The 25,956-nt window shown below is 37.4% G+C and overlaps 2 protein-coding genes across 6 annotated transcripts in view; both read left to right on the top strand.

Moving 5' to 3' along the window:
- Positions 1-6,707, top strand: part of si:ch211-220f16.2 (golgin subfamily B member 1) — a 54,269-nt gene extending 47,562 nt beyond the window's left edge. For 4 of the 5 annotated variants that reach the window (XM_047822694.1, XM_047822697.1, XM_027140284.2 and 1 more), the window contains exons 25-29: positions 208-360; positions 1,300-1,397; positions 1,503-1,637; positions 2,367-2,481; positions 3,129-6,707. In XM_047822694.1, the coding sequence (XP_047678650.1) occupies positions 208-360; positions 1,300-1,397; positions 1,503-1,637; positions 2,367-2,481; positions 3,129-3,287 (660 nt within the window). In that variant the 3' untranslated portion in view covers positions 3,288-6,707. The remainder of the gene's footprint in view (positions 1-207; positions 361-1,299; positions 1,398-1,502; positions 1,638-2,366; positions 2,482-3,128) is intronic. The other variant, XM_047822696.1, reaches the window with a different exon arrangement.
- Positions 6,708-9,341: 2,634 nt separating this feature from the next.
- LOC113638829 (actin, alpha cardiac muscle 1-like) lies at positions 9,342-16,772 on the top strand. Its single transcript, XM_027140301.2, has 9 exons — positions 9,342-9,463; positions 9,897-10,047; positions 10,202-10,330; positions 10,939-11,049; positions 11,403-11,487; positions 11,995-12,156; positions 14,524-14,715; positions 14,893-15,074; positions 16,289-16,772. Exons 2-9 carry the CDS (start codon positions 9,919-9,921, stop codon positions 16,430-16,432), a joined length of 1,134 nt encoding a protein of 377 aa, XP_026996102.1. The 5' UTR covers positions 9,342-9,463; positions 9,897-9,918; the 3' UTR covers positions 16,433-16,772.
- The last annotated feature ends 9,184 nt before the right edge of the window (positions 16,773-25,956 follow it).

Below are 25,956 nucleotides of genomic sequence, written 5' to 3'. Positions count from 1 at the left end.
ATCTCCAGTTGTATGCAAAAGTAACATTATTTAGTTAGATTTGGAAGAATATTTCTGTGCAGCTTTCAAGCGTGTTTAATACATGCAATTAATCCATTCAGTGCTACTTGTTTGGGTTTTTATTCCTTTTTGTTTTTAATTACACTTCCTGTTTGTCATATTCTCATTTTGGTCGGAATCGCTGTTTCCGCTGATGTCGGGTTGTAGATGCAGCAAGCTGTAGAAGAGAAAGCTGCCGTTTCCGCTCAATTGAGAGCCGTATCTCAGACTCTGAGGGAAACCCAGCTTAGTCTGAGTGAGCTGCAGAACCGCTATTATTGGATAGCAAATCAGCAACAAATCCAGCACTCACATGCACAGGTATGAAGTATATATATACGCATGCAGATGGTTTCTCATAAGCACTTTTGATTGCAGTAAACACCTTTGATTACTGTACACAGCTGAAGACTCGTTGTGTAGGGTTTGGCTTGGGTGAGGTTTGGTGTTGGTCTAATGTTGACCTTTACATCATGCGATAAGAGCAGATAGACAAATGTTAATAACACTGTTGGTCAATAAAACTACATATTTCTTCGCGAGATCGCACCTTTTCTAATACTAATTCTAAACTGATTCAGATACTGAAACCTGATATCAGCCGCATGTTCTATGTTGAATTAAAAACTACTGAGCTTTAAAATAGGGTTTGTTTTGTTTGTTTTTTTTGTTTTTTGTATGAAGCAATTGAAATTTCATTGATTGAGATGTTAATTCTAATAAGATAAAAATATACAAATGACTTTAGATTAGATTAGATTCAACTTTATTGTCATTGTGCAAGGTACATGTACAGAGCCAATGAAATGCAGTTAGCATCTAACCAGAAGTGCATAGATGGCTTATTTACAAGTGGCAGTGAAATAAATAAGGGTATTAGGTTATACAGAAGGTGTAGTAATATGTGTACATATAACTGAATAAGGGTAAATATAGTGTGGGTTTTATACAAGTATGTTACAGTATGAAGTGGTATGACTGATATAGCTATAATAAAGGAATGTCCTTATGAAATATATAAAACTTTAGACATTCTGTATGTTTGTGTCTTTTAGTAGACTTTTCCCATGAGATTGTCTCCTTTTTCTTTAGCAGACATCTAACGTGGCTAAGCATACAATATTTTATTTCAGGAAATTAGTTTGAAATCATTTTCAAATTGGTTCAAAGTCTGTGAAGTTAAGAGTTCTTACCTTAAAGAACAGTATTGTTACAATTAAGGAGCACTCTTTTTTTAATACAGAATGCATATTTTATCAGGGTTCGGTATGTGCAGAAGTTGCACCCGGAGCTCCTCAGGAAATCAGCAGCGCTTCAAGCAATCTGGACGGATTGGACGTCAGAGAACTCAAGAGCAGGTAATTGATAAATCAGCAAAAGGTTCTACATGAAAAATAGTATATTTCTGTGTTAATGAGACTATGAAAAGGAAGGGAAAGCATGAAAACGTCTTCTCTGTTTAGACTGGTAGAAGCAGAGCTTCAACTGGACTCCACTCAGCAAAATGTGTCTCAGCTCAACAACAGGCTGGAGGAGGAAAGGGTGCGAAGACAAGCGGCAGAGGAAGCACTGGGATTGGCTGAGCAGAGGATTAAGAGGTAATGGGGCAGATATTGTCAACTAATATGCAGTGCACCCACAATGCACTGGGGCAGGTAAGATGTAATCCACATGTAATGAGAACTAGTTTTGCAGAGCAATATCTATCACAGTGTGTCACATATAGAGCACACATGTGTACAGCTGTACACTCGAGCATCAAACATTGAAGCCCTTGGAGCTACTTAATTTCCTCAGTGTGCTGCTGCACCATGATTGGATCATTGCCTAAATGACTAAAGAAGTATCTCGTAAAGTGGTCATGAGTGTATTGCCAGTTCCTCAAGAGACCTCTTTTCTCACGCAGTTATTAGTTTTGTTTGTACTTGTCCATGAGATTGTTTTTAAGTCACTAATTCGAGCTGTTTTATCCAAATTAGTTCCCAAACATTTTGACCCTGTCCACAAACTTTAATTTATTCATCTTTCAGACTTGACTCACTGCATGTCTTGAATCTGTGAATAATAATAATAATAATAATAATAATAATAATAATAATAATAATAATAATAATAATAATAATACACTACTAATTTCTATCTGAATTTCCTAATAATGTTGCATTTATATTCAGTTGACTACTGTCACAGACTGTTGAGTAAACTCTGTGTGTGTGTGTGTGTGTGTGTGTGTGTGTGTGTGTGTGTGTGTGTGTGTGTGTGTGTGTGTGTGTGTGTGTGTGTGTGTGCGTGCGTGTGTGCGTGTGCATGTGTGTGTGTGGGCGCAGTAGTGAACCTAGCCCTTCCAGATCTTCCGTGCGAGACTTTAGTATCCGGTTAGACACAGATGAGGAATGGGAAGCTCTGATTTTAGATCCAAAGCAACACCTGCTTATCCGCACAGTAAGTCTTTTAATATAAGTGAGTGTCCACATCTACAAGGGGAGGTGTGAGGTGAACATCTTAATGTTTAGACTGGTTTACATGTCTACTGAGCAAATGTGCACATATATATCTTTGCATCCTCCTAACTGAACGTAAATATAGCCAAGTCTTGTATTTCTACTGTATTTCCTGTGCAAAAGGAGGGTTCAATTAATTATTGTTTGCATAAATCTGTCATTGGATTTTGTTCTTTTTGTTGTTATAGCAAAAGCAATAATGAAGTGTAGATTTAGGACAGGCATCATTAATGTTGCCATGGTTACATGGCACATGTGCAAAATCCACAATTCACTTAAGACTTGATTAATGGAAACTTTGGACTAAGAATGAAACTGAGTGTGGTCACAGTTTTTATTATAAATTATTTCATCTTTAAGCCATGGTGCGTTCTTTAGTATAGATTTTTTTATAAGTATATATATGTATAAGAGTAGACGTTAGTTTCAGCTAAAAATTCATATTACAGAGTGTAATTGTTGATATAAAGTTTTGTGTAAGGATTTTATATTCCTTTAGAATTATTTCCCTTTAACACCAGCATTTCATTTTGAGTATATCTGTCCTTGCTAGAAATGATTTGCAATTGTTATTGTTTTTATTTCCAGATGAAGAGCGGCGTCCACTCCTGCCGCCGCTGGTTACGAGGCCGTAATCTTTACTGCTCCAAGCTGATGACATCCAGAGCGAAATCCCGCTACTTTTTCCTGGCCTACCTGCTCGCACTCCATATCCTCGTCTTCATGTGCTTCACTGGGGCGTTATAGACTTTTAAAACCACGGACAGGTTGCTTGAGCAAATGAGGAACTTTCCAAAGCAACGAGAAGTGCAGTTGTGTTCAAGAGCTATTTGTTATTTAATCAGTTATCAAACACCAAAAACTTCTAACAGTTTATAGTTTCTCTGTCACTCTTCTCTAGTAGAAGTAAGTAGAAGTGTTTTCTGTAGAGATGCTATTAGCATCGATATCAGACCCAAATGAGCAAACCAGGCAACCCCGAAAATACCAGTGCTTAACTTCTGCTCTTCTGTTGTACTGTAGCTGTTTTTTGAACCAAAATTGCATGCAAATGCACTTGTTGCTCCAAAGTCACATACAACTTCAGCAAACAAGAATACTGATACAGCTACACAGTACTTGTGGTGTTATTTACACATATGTACTGCAATAGGCTTTGTCTTTCCTTTATACTACACACTAATCCCACTGATTGATGTATAGCGGCATAGAATGCATGTGTTTGCAGGACATCAGCTCGGTGTATCAGATGGCGACATCATCCTCAGATTACCATCTAGTCTAACAATCTGTGCTGTAGATCCCTTGCTAAATTAAGCATTCTTCAGTAGTAAGCTTCAGCCGAGGGACCGTTTTGGTGTTTGGTAACTGAGGAGCTTTCTAAACAGTTTTGGTATCACACACTAAACACAATAATTTGCCTGAGCTCACGTCAGATGTCATCGTGTCCACTCATCATGCAACTGTCCTTTTTGCTGCTGATGAGGTTATTGCACTAAGCCTTTATTATTAGATTACAGGCTCGGTGTATTGTGTAGCAGGGTCACCGGTCACATTTTGTGAGACAGAACCTTTAAAGATGGTTTTTGGTCCTAATACAATATTTTACTCATACCATCTTCCACAAACTTTGCCTTTACCATCAAGAAATATTCGGTTACTCTAAACTAAGACCAGAACAGGACAGAATTGGTTTTGCTGCACAAACTGCTGGCTTATATAGGCAGCCTCGTCCAGGACTTAACACAAGAGGTGTGATGGTATTGTGAATGTTGAATATTGCAATATATTGTATAACAGATGCGTAGCACATACATAGTGTGCTTGTGAGTGAGGGAGGGAGGAAGAGAGGGAGAGCGAGAGAATTTAGATTATTTTTTCTGCACTGAAGTTAATCTAAAGTGCTTATTGGATTTAAAGTGAGTATTTACTACACTACATGTGTTTGTGTGAGACAGAGTGAAATCTTTCATTTCCATCACAGTTCCTTTAAACTCATTTCTATCAGCGATTGCTGAAATGAAGCTTTTGCATCACACACACAAACACACACACCCTTTAACTCCACATGCATGCTTGCTGATAGAATGCTGTGTGTTTGTGTATGCTGTGACTGTGGCAACTACTTGGAGGTCTGGACAATGTGTGTGTGTATTTATTTCTACTGTGGGATTGAAGATGGTGAATGCAAGGTACAATAAGCATTAATGCCAGTATGTGTAGATTGCAGTGTGTCCTGGTCAAACTTGCCAGATTCAGCTCATCGGTTCAGTAACCCATGCTTCATGCAGTGTTTCTATACATTAGTATGTTGAAGCAGTGTATTTCTGCTCTAGTGTTGTTCTGCTCTAGCACACCTAACTCTGCACTTCATACCACACAGTAATATCGAAGCACCCATTTTGATCTGAAGAAGTTGCCTGAAATGTAGGTCCAGTCAGGTGTGTTAGAAATTGTTTTAATGTGCTCGTGCTGCTCAACATTTTGTTGAGTTTCTCATTTAAAAAACTAATTCAAAATAAAAATGGGGCATTTTAACAGGAAACACCAGGGCTTTCCCCTAAATGCATGTTTGCATCTCAACTCCAGTGCTAGGAGGTGCATGGAGTTTGCATGTTCTCCCTGTACTTCTGGGGTTTCCTCTGGGATACTTCAGTTTTCTTAACCCAGTCCAAAGACCAGACTTGAGTTGGAATCTGCTTCACTAATTTGTTTGTTGTGTGTGTGTGTGTGTGTGTGTGTGTGTGTGTGTGTGTGTGTGTGTGTGTGTGTGTGTGTGTGTGTGTGTGTGTGTGTGTGTGTGTGTGTGTGTGTGTGTGTGTGTGTGTGTGTGTGTGTGTGAGAGAGAGAGAGAGAGAGAGAGAGAGAGAGAGAGAGAGAGAGATTGTGCCCTGAGATGGAATGTCACCCCGTCCAGGGTGTCCCCTGACTTGTGCCCTGATGGATAGACTCCAGGTATCCTGCTATCCTGTGTAGGACAAGCCCTACAGCAGAGGAATGGGTGCATACAAACACACAAATAAGCGTCACTGTTGTATTTGAGCTGCGTGCACAGCTAATGCCCTGTGAGTTGTCATGAGCTGGACAGAGGACATGGACCCTAAACACACAAGATCTTGCTTTATGTCACAAGATAACATTTAACAAATAACGTTTCCGTTACTTTCATATATTTTGGAAACATTCTCACATTGAGGGTAATGCATACATGTGCAAGAATAAAATATGCACAATGATAGTCTTAAGTAAAGTTGCCTTTCTGGTAGGTCAATTACAGTATGCAGACAACACCACAGCAAAATAACAATGACGATGAGATTTTTTGGCTCATTGACATATTAATGACGATACGTGAATATCGGCATGTGTGATGTGGGTGTGTTCTGAGGGGCTGAGGTGAGTTAGAGCAGGAACATCTGTAATGTGCAGAGCACAGCTGGAAAACACTGCTGGATGTTATGCTATTGTGTATGTGTGTATATATTCTACAGATGATGTACTATATTTAACACTGATTGTTTACAGGTTGACTGATTTGCTGTATAATGCTGTTCTACACTAAAGTGGTCTGTAAATATGGGACGATTTAGAGCAAAACGGATCTCTATTTAAAATGAAAACTACTACTGAGTGTATTCAAATTGTCCTATTTTCTATATAAGGTCTATTTTTGAGGAGATTCATTAGACTCATGAAGAAAGACTGTCTGTCCTCTGTTGGTGGGCTGAAATGTGTGCAATATGGTGGAGTGGTTTTGTTTGTTTGCTTTCTTTTTTTAAATGAAGTTCATTTTAAATAAAGCTATTAGAAAACTTTTTATTGAAAAAAATAATGGCGTTTTATTTTGTGTAACAATCTGGATGTGCATTTCTATTTACAGTAGATTCTTAATAAACAAGCCAGATGTCATGTCAAGGCAAACTTATAGGAACCGTAAGGAGACAATATAGGAACCTTGAGAGGAACCAGAATTGAAAGAGAGCCCATTCTCTTTAGGGTTATACTGAATAATGTACATGATGTCCAGAAACTCTTTAGCTTAATGTCTTTCAAAATGTTTCATACTTAGTTTATATCGTGGTGGTTTTTTTGTCTTTGTTTTTTTTTTTTTTTTTTAGGACAGACTATAAGAATATCTTTGAATAAAGCACACCACATTAAATCTTTCTCACGGCTGCATCGTGAAGTTGTCTCAATGCTGTTAACTCTGAACACGGCAAGCACATCACACACAACGCTGAGATAAGAGAGACATCCCCTTGTGTGTTTATGAGAAAGGGCAATCATGTAGAGGATGTTTTTAATTTAATTTAGATGTAAATAAATATCCCCATATTAAACTCCCCATATTAAACCTGACCCTCAGCATTTAAGCTCATGTAAAGGTTAAATAAAAGTAAATCAGGTTCTAGATAAAAACGCTGCAAATTGCTCACTCTTTTGGAGAAAGAAGGGTTGTGATGAAGGTCCCATAAATACCACAACGAAAAGCTCTATACCAAGACATCAGAAGAGACTTAAACCTGGAGAGTAGATGGATGTTTTATCCAAACATTAAACACGAAGTTACAAAGTAACACTAAGTAACAGTTAGAAAACAGATATTTACTGTCTGTCTGTCTGTCCTCTCTCTCTCTCTCTCTCTCTCTCTCTCTCTCTCTCTCTCTCTCTCTCTCTCTCTCTCTCTCTCTCTCTACATCTGTGCCAACTTTATCGTTCCATCTCTGGGCATTATAATGTTCACTCTGTCATGTCAAGTGAAGGACACTTGGTCTACTTTGCTTTTAATGGTTGTGCATTTAGATACTTCCTTATAGCAAAGCACTTTTGGCATGTATGATTGACAGCACAGGTCAGGAGTGACAAGGCCATTCTCCTCCATTTTAACACAAGAGTCTTATTTATTTATAGTGTGTGTGTGTGTGTGTGTGTGTGTGTGTGTGTGTGTGTGTGTGTGTGTGTGTGTGTGTGTGTGTGGTCTGACTGACAGCTTTTTTCTTCTAGCCACTGAAACTGTTAGTTTGTTGTCACTTACACTTTTAGCTCTTAGGTCTTGATGTAAAAAAAAAAAAAAAGAGGGAGTTATTTTTATGTAAGTTATTAAAAATTTCTTCCATCCTTACCACCTTTCTAATATTGCTTTGGTCTCCATTTTGCTGCCAAAACATCCCTGACCCACATGGCATGGACTCCACTAGACCCCTGAAGGTGTGCTGTGGTATCTGCTGTGTTATCTGCTGGGACGCGTTTGTTCAGTACATCCCATAGATGCTTGATTGGATTGAGATCTGGGAAATTTGGAGGCCAAGTCAACACCTCAAACTCATTATTGTGCTCCTTAAACTATTTTAAGGAGCATTATCCTTCTGAAAGAGGCCACAGCCATCAAGGAGTACCAGTCTGCAACAGTGTTTAGGTAGGTGGTATGTGTTAAATTAACATCCACATTGGATGGCAGGACCCAAGGTTTCCCAGCAGAATATTGCCCAAAGCATCACACTGGTCTTCTTCCTGGTGGTGAATTCTGGTCATCACACTGGTCTTCTTCCTGTGGTGAATTCTGGTGCCATGTGTTCCCCCAGCGAGCGCTTTTATTGTTGGTGCTTTCCACGGTGGATGGGTCAGCATGGCAACAAACTGCAATACAACCTGTATTCTGACCTTATATATATATATATATATATATATATATATATATATATATATATATATATATATATATATATATATATATATTTATTTATTTATTTATTCAAGCAAAATTATTATTATAGTTCTCAACATAACCTTTTTAGCTAATTATTATTATTATTATTGTTGTTGTTGTTGTTCTTTGTGGTATTATTATTATTATTATTATTATTATTATTATTATTATTATTTATTATCTGTATGATTCCACTCACTATGTGGTTACTCTGGTTATACTGTATGCATGGCTGTTAATGTCATCTAATGCTTAGAGTAGTAGTATTATCTTAATGTATACACACCCCGTATCACCCCCTGTTAAAGCAACAGAAAATCAAAAATAAAAAGAATATGACTATAAAACTCATCTCTGAGATAGTGATATGCACTCCCTGTCCAGAATAAAAGTACAATTGAGTTACCATAGCTTTCTTCACCCTCTGCCATAACCTTCCTCACTGTCCATCACACCCTTCTTATCCATTCATCATCCACTATTCATCACTTATTCTTCCTCACTATCTGCCAAAGCCCTCCTCATCATCCACCATGGCCTCCCTCACCATCCAGAGTTGTACATAGTGTTTGTTTGAGTTATTGTAGCCTCTGAGCCAAAGCTCAAACCAGTCTGGCTATTTTCCTGTTGTCTCGCCTGATGTGTGCAAATTTCCTACACGTTGTTACTGTTCCACATGTGTTTCTTGGGGGCCAAGGAACTCTCTGAATACACATTTAGAATGTGTTATTATTTATCTGCTGTCTTATTTTTAAACTTTATATAAACTGGGCTGTAAATGTTTTGTAACGTGTAAATGTTGGTGTCTTACAGATCCTGTCAATATTAAAGAATTTTGCATAGGTAGAACTTTACCTCAGACCGTTTATAAACACATAAACACGAGCGATGGGCCTAGCACAGAGAGTGTGATCACCTTTTCCCCCTTAAATATCTAGCTGCTGTCGCCTGTATAACAAATGACCATCTAATATTAACTGTCTGACATTGTCTCTGTGCAGACGAACCTGCACTTGTCCTTTCCATTGAGGGCAAATACATGTCTGTCCACACACACAGAGGGGTGTATGGGGGGGGGGGGGGGGGGAGTGAGAGACTTTGTTTCCAAAAAAGGTTGTGGGTTTTTATGAAGGTGTGTGTATAAATACTGAGAGCAGGTGAACACATTCTCTACTCTCTAAAGGGAGCAAAAGAGCCTCTTCTTCTCCTCTACTAAGTGAGTCCTTCATTCATGTACTATCATTTTTTTATCATGTTATTTTTTTAGCATCTTTTTTGCTTTTAATGTTTACTTTATCTATCTTTTAATAAATTAGTGAAACCAAATATTTTTCAAATAAATTGTCATATATTGTTTTTTCAGTAAATTTACATGTTAAATCAGTTATACATATATATATATATATATATATATATATATATATATATCTATATATATATATATATATATTTGTGTGTGTGTGTGTGTGTGTGTGTGTGTGTGTGTGTGTGTGTGTGTGTGTGTGTGTAGTGTCTTTTTTTTTACAGTGCCATTAGTTTATGTCTGTAATTTTGAGGGTCACCTTCAGCTGGTACCAAATTCCTTATGTGTGTAAAAAAAGACTTGGTCAATAAATCTGATTCCTTCTGTTTTCCTTTCTTTCCTGTAGGACCTTAGCTGTGTGAGTGAAGATGTGTGATGAGGAAGAAACCACAGCACTGGTGTGTGATAACGGCTCTGGATTGGTTAAAGCTGGATTCGCTGGTGATGATGCTCCCAGAGCCGTCTTCCCCTCTATCGTTGGCAGACCTCGCCATCAGGTTATTGAGTTTTACAATTCAGATCTTCAGTAATGTTGCATTGGGATCTTTCTAATTAAACATGATTTTTAGGAATGTACTTGTTACAGTTGCAATGGTTTTTATCTCTCTCAGTCAGGGATAACAGCTTGTTGTTGGATGATGTGTGTTTCAGGGTGTGATGGTGGGTATGGGTCAGAAGGACAGCTATGTGGGAGATGAAGCTCAAAGCAAAAGAGGCATTCTAACGCTTAAATACCCTGTTGAGCATGGTATCATCACTAACTGGGATGACATGGAGAAGGTAACACCGTGGATGCCAATGGCAGTCTTTTCACATCCGTCTGCTTGGATAAAGTGGGATAAAATATCAAGTTTGCAGAACTTATAAGAATTGAGTCACATTTCTTTGTCACATTTGGCTTTGATAGAATTACAGTTAGAGTTACAGTTAGATTGTCCTGAGGTTCTGTATACAGTATGTGGCGCTAATATAAATATACTAAATTTCACCCGAATGAGATTGACATTCAGGGCATGACCACACTATTTTTCTACAAATACTAGGGTATTCAGTAGGATCCAAAATTCTGGAAGCTCTTGTGAAAATGCTTCTGGCATTCTTTTTCAATCTAACTAAATTTTTCATTATAAATCATATCAGCAATAACGTAGCTGAGAGGTTATAGTAATAGAAAAGAAATAATTTTGGTATGTCCCCTTTTTTGCTTTAATGACAGTGTTCACTCAATCTGAAACCTGACAGTTGTTATAAAAGCTAATGAACTGTGTTGAAAAATCAAATCCTAAAACTTTGTTTATTTCCATGAATAATGAACTGTACAGTACATTAAAATGTTCATGTAGTCCTAAATCTTATATACATGTTGTATATTTTTGTATCTTTCTCAGATTTGGCATCACACTTTCTACAATGAGTTGCGAGTGGCTCCTGAGGAGCATCCAGTCCTGCTCACTGAAGCTCCTCTCAACCCCAAAGCCAACAGAGAGAAGATGACACAGGTAATGCAAACACAATTAAACTTAGTTCTCTCTCTCTCTCTCTCTCTCTCTCTCTCTCTCTCTCTCTCTCTCTCTCTCTCTCTCTCTCTCTCTCTCTCTCTATATATATATATATATATTAGAGGTGGTGTAGTGTGATGCATTACCATCTCAAAGTTACAAACGTCCTGAGTGACCTGGGATAGACTCCAGGTTCCCTGCAGCCTTGTGTAGGATAAGTGGTACAGAAAAAGAGAACATAAAGTGTTTAACATGTCTGTGCTGCTACACATCTTAGAAAATAAACAGAATGCAGATAAATATGTTACATGTGATCAGTGTCTAATGGCCATTGTTTTCTCATCTGTATGTAGATTATGTTTGAGACCTTTAATGTCCCTGCCATGTACGTAGCCATTCAGGCTGTGCTGTCATTATACGCATCTGGCCGTACCACCGGTGAGAAAACACACTCATTCTCTCTCTCTCTCTCTCTCTCTCTCTCTCTCTCTCTCTCTCTCTCTCTCTCTCACACACACACACACACACACACACACACACACACACACACACACACACACACACACACACACACACACTTTTTATACATGTTAGTCTAGAAAATACTTTTAATGTCACCTACTGACAGATTACGATGCAACATTAGTTAAATGCACACATGATTGTATGACTATTATCGGCCCTTCTTTTCACTTCTGTGGCTTTATATGTTTTTACTTACACACTATAGCTTTTTATGCTAGAGAAATTAAATCAACAGTAGCTTAGTAGGTAGCTGAATAATGTTTTGGCTTATGATCAGTTTGGCCTATAATATAGAAACTGTACAATGTGCTAAGACGTATATCAAGCTGAAGAAATGGTTAGCGGCATATATAAAGCTTTGGATGTCACATTGATCTGTTTTTCTTATAAAACCGTGCTTGTGTGTATGGGTGCATGTAGGGATCGTGTTGGATGCCGGTGATGGTGTAACCCATAATGTGCCTGTGTATGAGGGTTACGCTCTTCCTCATGCCATCATGAGGCTTGATTTGGCCGGTCGAGATCTGACAGATTACCTGATGAAGATTCTCACTGAGAGAGGGTACAGCTTTGTCACTACAGGTAATCATGATTTCATATAGTACCAACCGCTGTCAGAAAAACACCTTGAAACAATTATATGGTGTGTGTACGTGCATGTGTTTATGAGCATGTTCAATGTGCTGAAATTAGAGGTCACTGTTCTTGTCATGCGGCTAGAAGAATTGTAAACTCGCCACGCATTCACCAACAGGTGCTGTGCATGTGTGTGTGTGTGTGTGTGTGTGTGTGTGTGTGTGTGTGTGTGTGTGTGTGTGTGTGTGTGTGTGTGTGTGTGTGTGTGTGTGTGTGTGTGTGATATCAGAGGTCTGGAATGAAAATATAAATGCTGGCAGAATGTAAAGTGTAGATGGACGTATCTACTGCAGGGTCTCACATGCACTAAATGCTTCCATGTTTATAAGGTGACTTTAACCTTGAGAAGGCTGTGATGTCATCATGGCTTTTATATTATATGTTCTTTATTATTTGGGGTTTTTGCACTTGCAAATCCACTCAGACCATCACTGTTGGCCAAGAACAAAACAATAAATAAAAAATGACACAAAATTTCAACAAAACATTTTGACTAATGAGGACATATTCTTGACTATTAAACCTTTAAAAGGTCACAGGAAAGAAACGGGTATAGACTGTTTACTACCATAGCTACTATACCATTGCAGCAGCCGGGTGAACATTCTAGAATGTTTAAAAGCAAAAGTTCATAAAGATTCTAAGAATGATCTCAGAAAGCGCCTAATTTAGCTTAAAATTTTCTAACCAGGAATCTTAGCATAAGAGTGATTCAGGGCCTCAGATCTTTTATCTTACAGAGGAGGCGGGGTTAAACTAGATATGACACATTCTTTTGAAGACTGTGATTGGTTGTCCAATTGGTGGGGCAAGTCGTGGCCTAACTTTTGCTTAGAGAGTCTGACTCGTAATCCTAAGGTTGTGGGTTCGAGTCTCATACCGGCCACGACTGAGGTGCCCTTGTTCCGGGTGTGTGTTCACGGTGTGTGTGTGTTCACTGCTGTGTGTGTGCACTTTGGATGGGTCAAATGCAGAGAACGAATTCTGAGTATGGTTCACCGTCCTTAGCCGTAGGTCACGTCAATTAAAAAAAGGAGTGCTTTTAAATTCTGCTCTATTATAAGCCTTCACTTTGTCTCTATGTTAAGAGACAAAATCATCATATGATGATCATATTTAATATCATTAAATATGATCATATTTAATATGCTCTAACATCTGTATGTTATAAATATAATTAATGTAATGTAATGTAAATGTAAAAATCTCTGTCACAGTGCAGAAATGTCATAGTGCCACATTTCTAACATTTCTGTCGCTATGGCATTTCAGCTTTGTTTCGGAGATATCTCTAAATGCCATAACGACAGAATATGCACAAACAATGGTGTGAAAAAGTGTTTGCCCCCTTCCTAATTTTTTTGCATGTTTGTCACATTTTAATGTTTCAGATCATGAATTATTAGTCAAAGATAATACAAGTAAACACAACATACAGTTTTTAAATGAAGGTTTTTATTATTAAAGGACCAAACCAAACCCACATGGCCCTGTGTGAGAAGTGTTTGACCACACCCAGGCCTGATTACTGCCACACCTGTTCACAATCAAGAAAACACTTGCCCTGACTGACAAAGTGAAGTAGACCAAAAGATCCTCAAAAGCTACACATCATGCCGAGATTCAGGAAGAAATTCAGGAACAAATGCAAAAGACAATAATTGAGATCTATCAGTCTGGAAAAGGTTATAAAGCCTTTCAAAAGCTGTTTAGAAATTTTTTTGTTCAGCACTTTTTCACACCACTGTATATGTCATTTCTGTGCTGTGTCAGAGATGTTATCTCTAATATAATTGGTCACAAAAAAATATCCTTCACAATCTAATCTGTATCGTTTTATTAACTCACTATCAGTATTAAAGATTGTATACAATACATTTCTTCTCCCTCTTCACCTTTTGGCCATTTTCTCCTCTGCTAAAGAAACTCTACACCTAATCTACATCTAAAATGTTTAACTTTTTGGGCCCTTTTAGGGGGTTAAGATGCTTTATGAATAACTTTTAACTTTACTAGGATCTTTTCTTTCATTTTAAGTGAAAATCTTAGAATTACGTCACTAGGAGCAACTCTTTGCATTAAGGATGTTCATGAATACGAGCCCATATATTTTATCACAGCACTAAATGACATGTTGAAACGTTCCTGTAGCCAGGATTTAAAGCAGGATTTTGAACTAGTATAAAAAGCCCTATTATAAACTTGTACACAGAATGAACTTTTCAGATTATGAACCTCCAGTGCATCATAATTCAAAGACTTTCTTCTTTGGCTTTTCTTTTTTTTAATGTAAATGTATTTCCTCTTCCTCAGCTGAGCGCGAGATCGTGAGGGACATTAAGGAAAAGCTGTGCTATGTTGCTCTGGACTTTGAGAATGAGATGGCCACTGCTGCTTCTTCTTCTTCTCTGGAAAAATCGTACGAGCTCCCTGATGGGCAGGTCATCACCATCGGCAACGAGCGTTTCCGCTGTCCAGAAACTCTCTTCCAGCCTTCTTTCATTGGTCAGTTCAGTTTTTATGTCTTTGTCCTTTTGGTTCAGCAAGTACTGTCTACAAACCACTCACTATATAATAAATAAGTGTAAAAAGCACATAGCTGCATGGAAGCATTAATAAGTACAAATATGTTGAATGAATTTATAGTTCAAACTAAATGTATGGCACCACTTTTTTCTTCAGGTATGGAGTCGGCTGGTATCCATGAAACCACATACAATGGCATAATGAAGTGTGATATTGACATCCGTAAAGACCTTTATGCCAATAATGTCCTGTCTGGAGGCACCACCATGTATCCAGGTATCGGAGACAGGATGCAGAAAGAGATCACAGCTTTAGCTCCAAGCACCATGAAGATCAAGGTATTGTTCTCTTTTCCATATCAAGTGCTCAGATCGGTGAATTGGTTATTGTAGGACTGGACAACCGTGACTAGAGAGCTGTGATCTGTTTTTGTACTGATTCAGGTTACAGAGTTCTTTGTTTTTCTGTTTGACAGAAGTTACATTTTTTGTTTATTTGTTTTTCTAATCGGGAATTCTTTTTCTTTTTTTTCTTTTTTTTTTTTAACAAACATCTCATATGTAAATATATATGTTTGTAAAAAATTTTTTAAAAAAAATGAACGGTTTTCCATACACCCTTTGCAGATTGGTGCTACATCCCCAGACACAAGCAAATAAGTGGAAGTGCTACACAACTTCCATTTGCCCACCTTTAATCATTCTGTTTAATTATTGTTCTTACAGCCATAAGTAGAATGTCATATAACATATTAGACCTTGTATCAAAACTCTGTAACCTTTTACTATAACAGTACACGAACGATCCTGCACTAATCCCTGAAATAATACTTACTTAAATATAAACTTTGTCATAGAGTCATATAAATTGCATGAATAAAGACCACCTTAAGTATATTAATAAGTTTGTACTAGTTAATGTATTATTCGACATGTAGGAGTAAACTAAATTAAAAAAAAAAAAAAAATTAAATCTACATCATTTCAAATGTATATAATTTGCCATACCAACATTATTGTGTGCCACTGAATAGCTTTGATACACTGATAACTTCATTTATATAAAATTTCATTTCATTTCATTCTCCATCCATCTCTCTTCAAATGACACAGTAACATTTATTCATTTAGAAGATGGTATTATTAAATGACATTTAGTGTATTATAAAACAATTTTCTGCTGTTTGATTAGTTTACCCCATGTGTTAATGAATACGTTAACTAACAAACATGTACCGTACGGATATGTAGTTAAGGTGATACGACTCGTCAGAGTTAAGGTTAGCTCTTCATTAGTGATTAGTACATGCCTTAACTCTTCCTTACGTTCATATTTAAGTAAGTATTAATTTAGGGATTAGTGCAAGATTATTTGTGCGCTGTTGTTGTAAAGTGTACAAATACAGTGTGTTGTCTTCACGATGACGATCCTGATGTCTCCCTATTTCCTTCTATCATTAGACCACTACTGTTTTCTTTTTCGTAAGATCTAATTCATTCTTACTCTCACTTTAAAATAATCCCAAATTTCCGTCTGTCTCTCTCTCATGTAGATGATTGCTCCTCCTGAGCGTAAATACTCAGTCTGGATTGGAGGCTCCATCTTGGCTTCTCTGTCCACATTCCAACAGATGTGGATCAGCAAGGATGAGTATGAAGAAGCCGGACCTTCCATTGTCCACAGGAAGTGCTTCTAAACCCACACAGAGGCATGCACACAATTCACACATCAGCTCATGCACTCATGAGGATCTGTAAATACACTGTCAGTAGTGTGGTTTCCAGGCCCCCTATTTTTATGCAAATTCTTATTTTGCTTTATAAATTAATACACACATTTTTTTAAAGCACTTCAGTTTTTGTGAAACTTTTGGATTATAACACCTCTCCTCACCCTTTTAATATCCGCTTTCAGCAGTGCACTGATTAAATCCGTACCTGAGAACATGACTGTGATTTACTTTGTGCTGAAACATTTGCATTCATGTTTTATTTGAATTTGAATTCAATTGCAGTAAATTTTGGTACAAACCCACAGTTATTGGCTTTGGTGTTTTTCTATATTAGTAACACAGTATAACAAACACAGCACACTATATCATTTCCCTGATATATATTCATGACATATAATGCAAATACATTACAGGTGTGGTGAAAAGCATCTACAGTATGTTAGCAGCCAGTTGTTTTTCATTCAAACGTTAAGTTTAAGTTTAAGGCTAGAATTATGCAGAATATGTGCAGCTTTCAAACATAAGACTCTAGCACTAAATAATGCAAATAGGTCCGAAACCAGCCGACACGCTTCAGAGGTTTTACTGGGAATGCAGGCAAGTTACCATGACACCAGCAACGCAACTAAAACAAATACATGGGCCTTCTTTTTTTATAGCCCAGTTATCACTGTGACCCGTTTCTTTCTTTGTAATCCATTGTACGTAGGTTTGTGCTTTATAGTGCCATGCATAATCAGGCCAAACCACATAACAGACTGTCTATCTAAAATATTGTTGTTTTTTAATTTAAAAAAAAACTACTAGAAAGTCAATGCACTTTGCAAAGGTGAATAGCCTACATTCAAATTCCTTTTCACAATAATCTTGACTGATGAATTTACTCGCTTGCGCTCTGATGTGGCCCAGCCCGTGGTTATGATAACCGGAGCACATGAAGGTTTATAATGTTAAGTTTAAAACAATCATTACCACACAGACGAGGGCCCTCGGTCAATGCAAGGGATGTCTGTTTCAACATGTCCACATATCCAGCCGCCATCTGACGCCCCTGCACAACCTGAAGCTCCCCAGATCATGATGGAGCGTCCTCCACTGTGCCGGGTAGAAGACATCTCCAGTAGGATCTCCTTGTCATGCCAGTATCGTTGGATACCAGGACCATCCAGGTTACATTTTTTCTCGTCCCATGTTTGGTGCTCTCTTGCAATTTACAAACTGGCAGGTTAGTGGGAGGAGACATGGCTTTCGAAGATATTTTTTTGTTCTTTAAGCCTTCTCTTGCAGATGCCGTCTTATGGTTATTGGGCTGCATTCAACATCAGTAATGGCCTTAATTTGAGTCGAGGATTAGCCCATCGGATCCTCCGGCTAAGTTCAGGTGACATTTTGTTGGGTGTACCATTCAAATTTTTTGTCCCATAACTCTCAGGATCTTTTAAGAAATTTAAAATGACTGCGTCCAATCTCGGCAGTGGTGGCATGTTGCGAGAGCCCTTGATTGTGCAGCTCAACAATCCTGCTACGTTCAAAAACAGAAAGCCTTTTTGCTTTTGCCATCCGGAGATCATGACAGTGTGACTGTCTGAAGGACAATAATATTTTTGAACATATTTTAACTTTTAAAGGCTATGGTCATATTCTTTTGATAGGCAGATGACCAGCCTGTTTGAGTTCAAATGCAGTTTTCAATAAATTGCCAGTGCGAAGTGTGAATACTTGTAATATTTGCCAACATAACTGAAATTTTATATTTTATAAGGGAAAACAAAATCCAAATGTGAAAAAGTGTTTGCCCCCTAAACCTAATAGCTGGATGGGCCACCCTTAGCACCAAGAACTGCAAACACTTTTTCACACAGGGCCATGTGGGTTAGGAATTTGTTTTCCCTTACTAATAAAAACTTAAACTTAAAATTAAATAAGGCATGTTGTGTTTACTTGTCTTATCATTGACTAATATTTACATTTGTTTGATGATTTGAAACATTAAAGTGTGACAAACTAAAAAAATAAAAAATTAGGAAAAGGGCCAACACTTTTTCACACCACTGTATATATAATTTTTTTTTTTCGAGAACGACAGTCAAAACTGCTCTGTTTCTAATCAAATGTAACAGAAAACGACTCTTTATATTTTTAGACTGATGGTTTACTTATCCTGTGTTCTAGTGAATCAGTAATGATATATTCTTGTCCAGTCTGGACAAGATCGTCATCCAAATGCTGTAAATGTAAATGTATGGTATTGGGCTCATGTCTGATACCATGGTTCTGAAAATTAGCTCATGTTAAATTGGTGCAGTGACGTTTGGGGGATTCCTGGTGTCCAGCGTAAACACAGATGAGCATCTTTTACTAATCTCACATATTTTTTGAGGTAAAAGTGGCAAGACACAAGGAACATCTGTCTGGTGTCTGTTCAGGATGTCCATATAGAGAAGACAGCAGAAAACTAGACAGAAACCTCTCCATAATGCTGCACCTCCTGTGCATGGGCCTTCAGGGACGGCCAGAATACTATAACCTGTCTTCAGATATGTCACCATTGCAGAAACATGTTCAGTGCTAAAACTGTCCCTTACTCCTGATCACAAAAAATCATGACCATATCCATTTAAATTAAACAGGACTGAATATGGAGAAATGCTTTAAGGCTGAACAGAAGATTCAGGAAAAGCAAGCAGATTATAGGAGATATGGAATGGGGAAGGCACCGAATAAAAAAGCAGTGAAAATGCATAAATGAAAATGCATAAAGATTCTTCATTCGTCTCTGCACTGGTTCCTAGGACAACAACTAAAGAGCTACATCTTAAACAAAACAAAACAGAAAACAAAATAAGGTCCACATACAGTAAATGTAAAGTTTACACATACAAGTGCTCAAGTTCAATTGCATTTGCAGATTCTGGTACATTTTTAATGTCATTTTACTTGCACAAACCTTCCAGCCCATATTACACACATGCTATAGTTATTTGGTGATTTTGCTTTTGAGTGATATGGCTATAACATTTTTTCAGTCTGACATGCAGTTTGTTCTTGTGACCACTACATGGCAGTATTTATTTATCATACTCTGGAACTAACTATCCTAATAGTATATGCATTGTAAGTTCCAGAACAGGTCAAGGAGAATAAATATGGAATAGGGAGAGGAAGATGAATGGAAAGATGGTAAGCAGTTATAAGAGGATGGATAGCGAGAGGGAGAAGATGGATAAAAGGATTGTAAGGAGAGAAAAAAAAAATTAAATTAAGCATTGAGAGCAGGTAAAGATGAATGGCCTGCTTTCCTCTGCATTACTGAGGCTTTCTAATCAGTATCACTATCATCTTCTCTTGAACATCGTTTGCAGATCCAAATAATTCATGTATTCATTTATTCATTCATTAATGTAATCATTCATTTGTTTATTCATTCATTTACCTTCACTAACAACTTTTTACTAGTCAGGGTTGCAATTGATATAGTGCCATTACTTGGAGCACTTGTGGAGCAAGAACACACCATAGATGGAACAGCAGTCTATCAAACACCCACATTTGGATTTCTCTTTTACACCTAGGGGCAAGTTAGGAAAGCCTCTTTTTTAAGCATATTATGACAGTGACAGTGACGTGACATACTGTAGGGCTAAGTAAGGTGACCCATACTCAGAATTTGTTCTCTGCATTTAACCCATACTGATTGGAGAACTGATTGAAAGGTCATACAGTTGAAACCGGATATTTACATACACTTCAGAAAAAAAACACACACACAAAAAAAAAACATTTCTTTACTGTCATACATTAAATCAGAGTAAACTTTTTCTGTTTTAAATCAATAAATATTAACATATTTTTTGCATTTGTTAAATGTCAGAATCAAGCGAGGGAGAATTTGTATATATTTTTATTATCCCTTTCATCAAAGTCAGAAGTATACATACACTTCGTTAGTATTTGGTGGAATTGCCCCGAAACTGTTTCACTTGGGCCAAACGTTTTGGGTATCCTTCCACAAGCTTTCTTCAATAGTTTGCTGGAATTTTGGCCCACTCCTCTTGACAGAACTGGTGTAAGTGGGTCAGGTTTGTAGGCCTTCTTGCTCGCACTCGCCTTTTCAGTGCTGCCCACAAATTTTCTATGGGATTGAGATCAGGGCGTTGTGATGGCCACTCCAATACCTTGACTTAGTTGTCCTTAAGCCACTTTGTAACTAATTTGGAGGTATGCTTGGGGTCATTGTCCATTTGGAAGACCCATTTGCGCCCAAGCTTTAACTTCTTAGCTGATGTCTTCAGATGTTGCTTTAATATATCCACATAATTTACTTTTCTCATGATGCCATCTATTTTGTAAAGTGCACCAGTCCCTTCTGCAGCAAAGCAGCCCCAGAACATTATGCTACCATCCCCATACTTCACAGTTGGGATAGTGTTCTGAGTAGTCTTTTTCCTCCAAATAATATTGTTTATCATTATGACCGAACAGTTCAATTTTTGTTTCGTCAGACCACAGGACATGTCACCAGAAATTAAGATTTTTCCCCCATGTGCAGCTGCAAACTGTAGTCTGGCTTTTTTATGGTGGTTTTGAAGTAATGGCTTTCTCCTCCCAGAGTAACCTTTCTTCTCATGGCGGTACAGTATTCGTTTTACTGTGGATAATGACACTGTCTTACCAGTTTCAGCCAGCATCCTCACAAGATCATTTGCTGTTGTCCTGGGGTTGATTCACACATTTCGCACCAAAATAACGTTCCTCTCTGGGACTCAGAATCTGTCTCCTTCCTGAGCGGTATGATGGTTGTACATTTTTTTATACTTGAATATTATTGTCTGAACAGAGGAATGTGGACCTTCAGGCATCTGGAAATTGCACCTAAGGATGAGTCGCACTTGTGGAGGTCAACAATTCTTTTTCTGATGTCTTGGTGGATTTCTCTTGATTTTCCCATGATGTCGAAGAAAGAGGCTCTGTGTTTGAGGTGTGCCTTCATATGCATCCACAAGTGTGCTACCAATTAACTCAAATGGAATCAATTAACCTATCAGAAGCTTCTTAAGCTCAGAATGGAATCATCTGGAGGTTTTTTGTTTGTTTAAAGGCAAGATAAAGTTAGTGTATGTATACTTCTGACTTTGATGAAATTGTTAATAAAAATACATACAAATTCTCCCTCACTCGATTCTGACATTTAACAAATGCAAAAAATATGTTAATATTTATTGATTTAAAACAGAAAAAGTTTACTCTGATTTAATGTATGACAGTAAAGAAATAAAAAATTTTTGTGTTTTTTTCTGAAGTGTATGTAAATATCTAGTTTCAACTGTAGGTTTGAATCCCAGGTCCACCAAGCTGCCACTGCTGGGCCCTTGAGCAAGGCCCTTAACCCTTAATTGCTCTGTTGTATAACTTGAATTAAAAAAACAGAAGTCATTCTGGATAAGTTTGTCTGTTAAATGCCAGAAATGTAAATGAAATGTTAAAACTGGTAATATAATTGTTACTCGGGTTTCATATATTACTCATATAGCACACCTGAACAGTGGGAAAAAAATATGATGGGAATAATCTTCACTTGTTTCACTGGACTTCCCTCATCTCCACATAGCTGTCTGTAACATTAATACCTTATTGGACTTTGCACATTTCTAGATTTACCTTTTGAGTTTAGTAAAAAAGTGCAAGGTTCTTTTCAATAATTAAGATTTAGAAATGGTCTCTTAACTGTATAAATGACCCTACAAGTGGCCATGATAAGCATTCACTCGTCAAGTCCCCTGATTTCAGTTATTTTTTGTTGACTGCACTGCAGGTCTCATAGGAGAAGCTCCCTCTACACAACAGAGAGTAAATGTATCACTCTGTTAACGTGTGTCCTTGTTTCATGACTCTGTGATTTATGATATCTCCTGGAGGAAAGCACTGATGATGTAGGAAAGAAAAATAAAATAAGATAAAGAAAAAGTGTGAGGTGCAGGATCGTCATAAGGAACACCTACATTTTTATTATATGCACCAGAAACAATGTGAAACAACTTCTTACTATTACTATTAGTACTACCATTATCACTACTGCTGTAAGTACAACTACTATTATAACTACCTATTACTACCACTACTAGGATTAATTATAAAACTTAATAGGATTAATTATAAAACAACTACTATTACTACTATGGCTTATACTACTACTAGTAGTATTATGCTACTACTGCAACCATGAACTTGTACCTTGTAGTAATTATTAAACAACCTTTAAGGTGGCCACCATGGTCATCCAAAGAGAAATGGAATTTGTTTGGAATATGTTTTACATGTCTATCAGTGTCTTGTTCAGTGATGTTTTTCTGAAATAAATATAACACATTACAGGTCGAAATCATATGACCTCTGCATAACACTGTGTGTGTGTGTTTGTGTGTGTGTGTGTGTGTGTGTGTGTGTGTGGTGTGTGTGTGTGTGTGTGTGTGTGTGTGAGAGAGAGAGAGACAGAGAGAGATTGAGAGAGAGAGAGAGAGAGAGAGAGAGAGAGAGAGAGAGAGAGAGAGAGAGAGAGAGAGAGAGAGAGAGATGATGATGATGTTCGGACGATTGCTGCATTGGATTCATGTTCATGCATGATTTTTTTCCTGCTCTGCCCTATATAGTGTCCTAGTTAATAATGAGGTCTGTCTCTAGTGAGAAGGGGAGCGGTCTCTCTCATTTATTTCTTCTCTCTCTCTCTCTCTCTCTCTCTCTCTCTCTCTCTCTCTCTCTCTCTCTCTCTCTCTCTCTCTCTCTCTCTCCTGTCTCTCACTCACACAATATAACACACTTTATATCTCTTGATTTTTTTTCTCTGTACCTATATATCTGCCTTAATCTTTCTCAGCCTTGTGTTGTGAGGGTCATTTCTAATTTTATACAACAAATTTTATTCTGTGGTGCAGCTCTATATTACTAAAGTAATAGACTGAAGACCTCATCTTTCCCTAAATCTGCCATCATTGTTAATGCTTCTGATTAGGTTTACTGAATTCAATTTTTTAGGAAACTATATAGGCCTACACTTCAAAAACTGACAACTTTGTTAGCAGAGATTTCTAGAATATGTACAAACTGAAATATGAAATATTTGTTTTTATATTTTTATATGTGTTCATTTATTTAAAGCATGACATATGCTTATTCTATTGGTAGGTAATTTATTTTCTTTCCTCAAACATTTATTTTACAAAAGAAAGAATTAAATCTGTCATTACAAATTATTATTTCAAGCTTGACATTAATAAATCTGTATTATAAAACTGTATTCATTGCAATTTTATAATAGGGAATTTATATATATATAATATTTTTAAGATAAATTTTCCCGCAGCATACAGAACATATAAATGATACTTGATGGACTCCATAGCAACTTCTACAGGCTTCTAAGGACGGAGAGCATCTGTCTGACATATAAAGCAAACAATCACAGTTAGCTTTGTTTAGCAGCAGGTTTAGCAGCGTGAAAATGTAAAATCAATTTCCATACATAAAAACAAACCAGTGAGCAACCACAGATTGTTTATTTAAGAAAGCTTGTCTTCTCATAAAGGCTTTTAAGTGCCCTTAACTTACGCATTATAGCTGGTGTAAAATAACCACAATTTTAGATCTTTTTTCTTTCCTTTGATTTTTCCTTTCATTTTTGCTCTCTTTCTTCATCCACAGAGGGAAATGTTTTGGTATTCAGTTGGGACATCAAAGCATTGTTTTTTTACAAATTGGTAATCTATCATTATTTCAGGAGAAGAAAAAATTACAAAAAATCATAATGAATTTAGAAAATAAGACACATTGTTTTTTTGGCCTGAAGGACAATAAGCATCAGATGCAACTCTACTATTTCAATTTCATGTACATTTACATGGAGCCTATTATTTAAAGCAGCTTACACTTGAGAAAGGATACAACCGAATAGTTAAAGGTTAAGGATCTTGCTCAAGATATACTGAGATTTGGTGTGAACTGGTAATCACCAGATAATAGAGGTAGAGTCTTCTTAGAGGTGCTTAGAGATGTTTTTGACATTTAGAAAATGATTAAAATAGCAACAATCCATGGGCTAAGAAGGCTTTTGTCAGCCCTTTTCTGTACTCTACCTTAACAGTTGGGGTTATTTGGGAGAATAGTGACTCATCCAGTGGGAGCGATAAAAGTAATAACTGCCATAGAAGAAGATGAAAGAGAAGAATGTACAATTATTTATTTAGCACAATCATTTCTCTAAAGTGACTCATATGAGAAGCAGAATCCAATCCAAGCACAGAATTTAGACCTTTGTTTGTCTGGCTATAAGAATTGGGCCACAATCAGTCTCAAGAGTTGCCAAGTGTTACAAAAACTGGACGGGTAAGTGGAGGAAAAGATGAGGAAATGAATGTTTTCTCTATGTATGGGTAACAGGTGCTAACTTTCAGAGCCTGTAAAGGGAGTGTTATCGGATAGCACAGGAATATGATTGCAATTGGATTCAATATCGATGCATGAAAATCCCAATGACATGTTTCATTTCCTGAACCTTTTTGTGTGTTTCAATTGCTCACACAGAGGAAGGTTAATCAACCATCCATTTTCCCAGGAGACTCTGGACACTTTGGACAGGGTGCCAATCTTTTACAGGGCAGAATCATACACACACTACACACAATTTAGAGATGCCAGTCAACCTACAATGCATGCCTTTGTACTGGGGACTAAACCAGAGTATGAAACTGGAGAAGAACATGCAAATTCAACACACAGGATGGAGGCAGGCATTGAACTCCAACTCCGGAGATGTGTGGCAAATGTACCGAACACTATGAGCCACTATGCCCTCTGGATGTCTAACTATCTGGGTTTAAAAAGAGTGAGACAAAGGACAACAGATCATCTAGTGTTGCATCCAGTTAAACATGTGTCTGTACACATCTCTGATGCAGTTCACTGAAACCAGGATGGATCTACATGTAAATAGTAAACCTACAACTCCACACATTAAGAACATTAGGACTAATGTAAGAAAACTGACTGATTTGTCATGCCCGCCTGATTGTTTTAGTATCATGGATGGCACCACTCACAAGCTTACAGTGCTTAAGCAAAGCCCCAAAACCTATTTTTTCACAATTGGTTTATCAAAGTGTTGTAATGTATGCTGCTTCCCACTCTCTGAACTTCTCACAGTGATGTTTGTTCCATCATATCCATAGACTGCATATTAAACCTTATATATAATCTGCTCACACCTCTTTGCAGTGTGTCTTCCTGTCTCCAGTTACTGATGGTTGCCATAGTGTCATGTTTAGGGCCTGGTTGTGCAATGTAGCTAGTTAAAGAATACCTGAAAACCACCCACATGCTTGTGTATACTGTAGGATGTATTCATGCCCTAGAGAGTTAGCAGTGAAAGTGAGAAATGAGATGAGTAAAGAATTGTGGCTCTTACCAGAAAGAGAATGCAGACAAGCATGTGAAACAGC

This window comes from Tachysurus fulvidraco, chromosome 13 (genome assembly GCF_022655615.1).
Source record: "Tachysurus fulvidraco isolate hzauxx_2018 chromosome 13, HZAU_PFXX_2.0, whole genome shotgun sequence".
In the NCBI taxonomy this organism is placed as follows: Eukaryota; Metazoa; Chordata; class Actinopteri; order Siluriformes; family Bagridae; genus Tachysurus; species Tachysurus fulvidraco.
The sequence above is the reverse complement of the archived record's forward strand: the minus strand, read 5'-3'. Positions and strand labels throughout refer to the sequence as shown.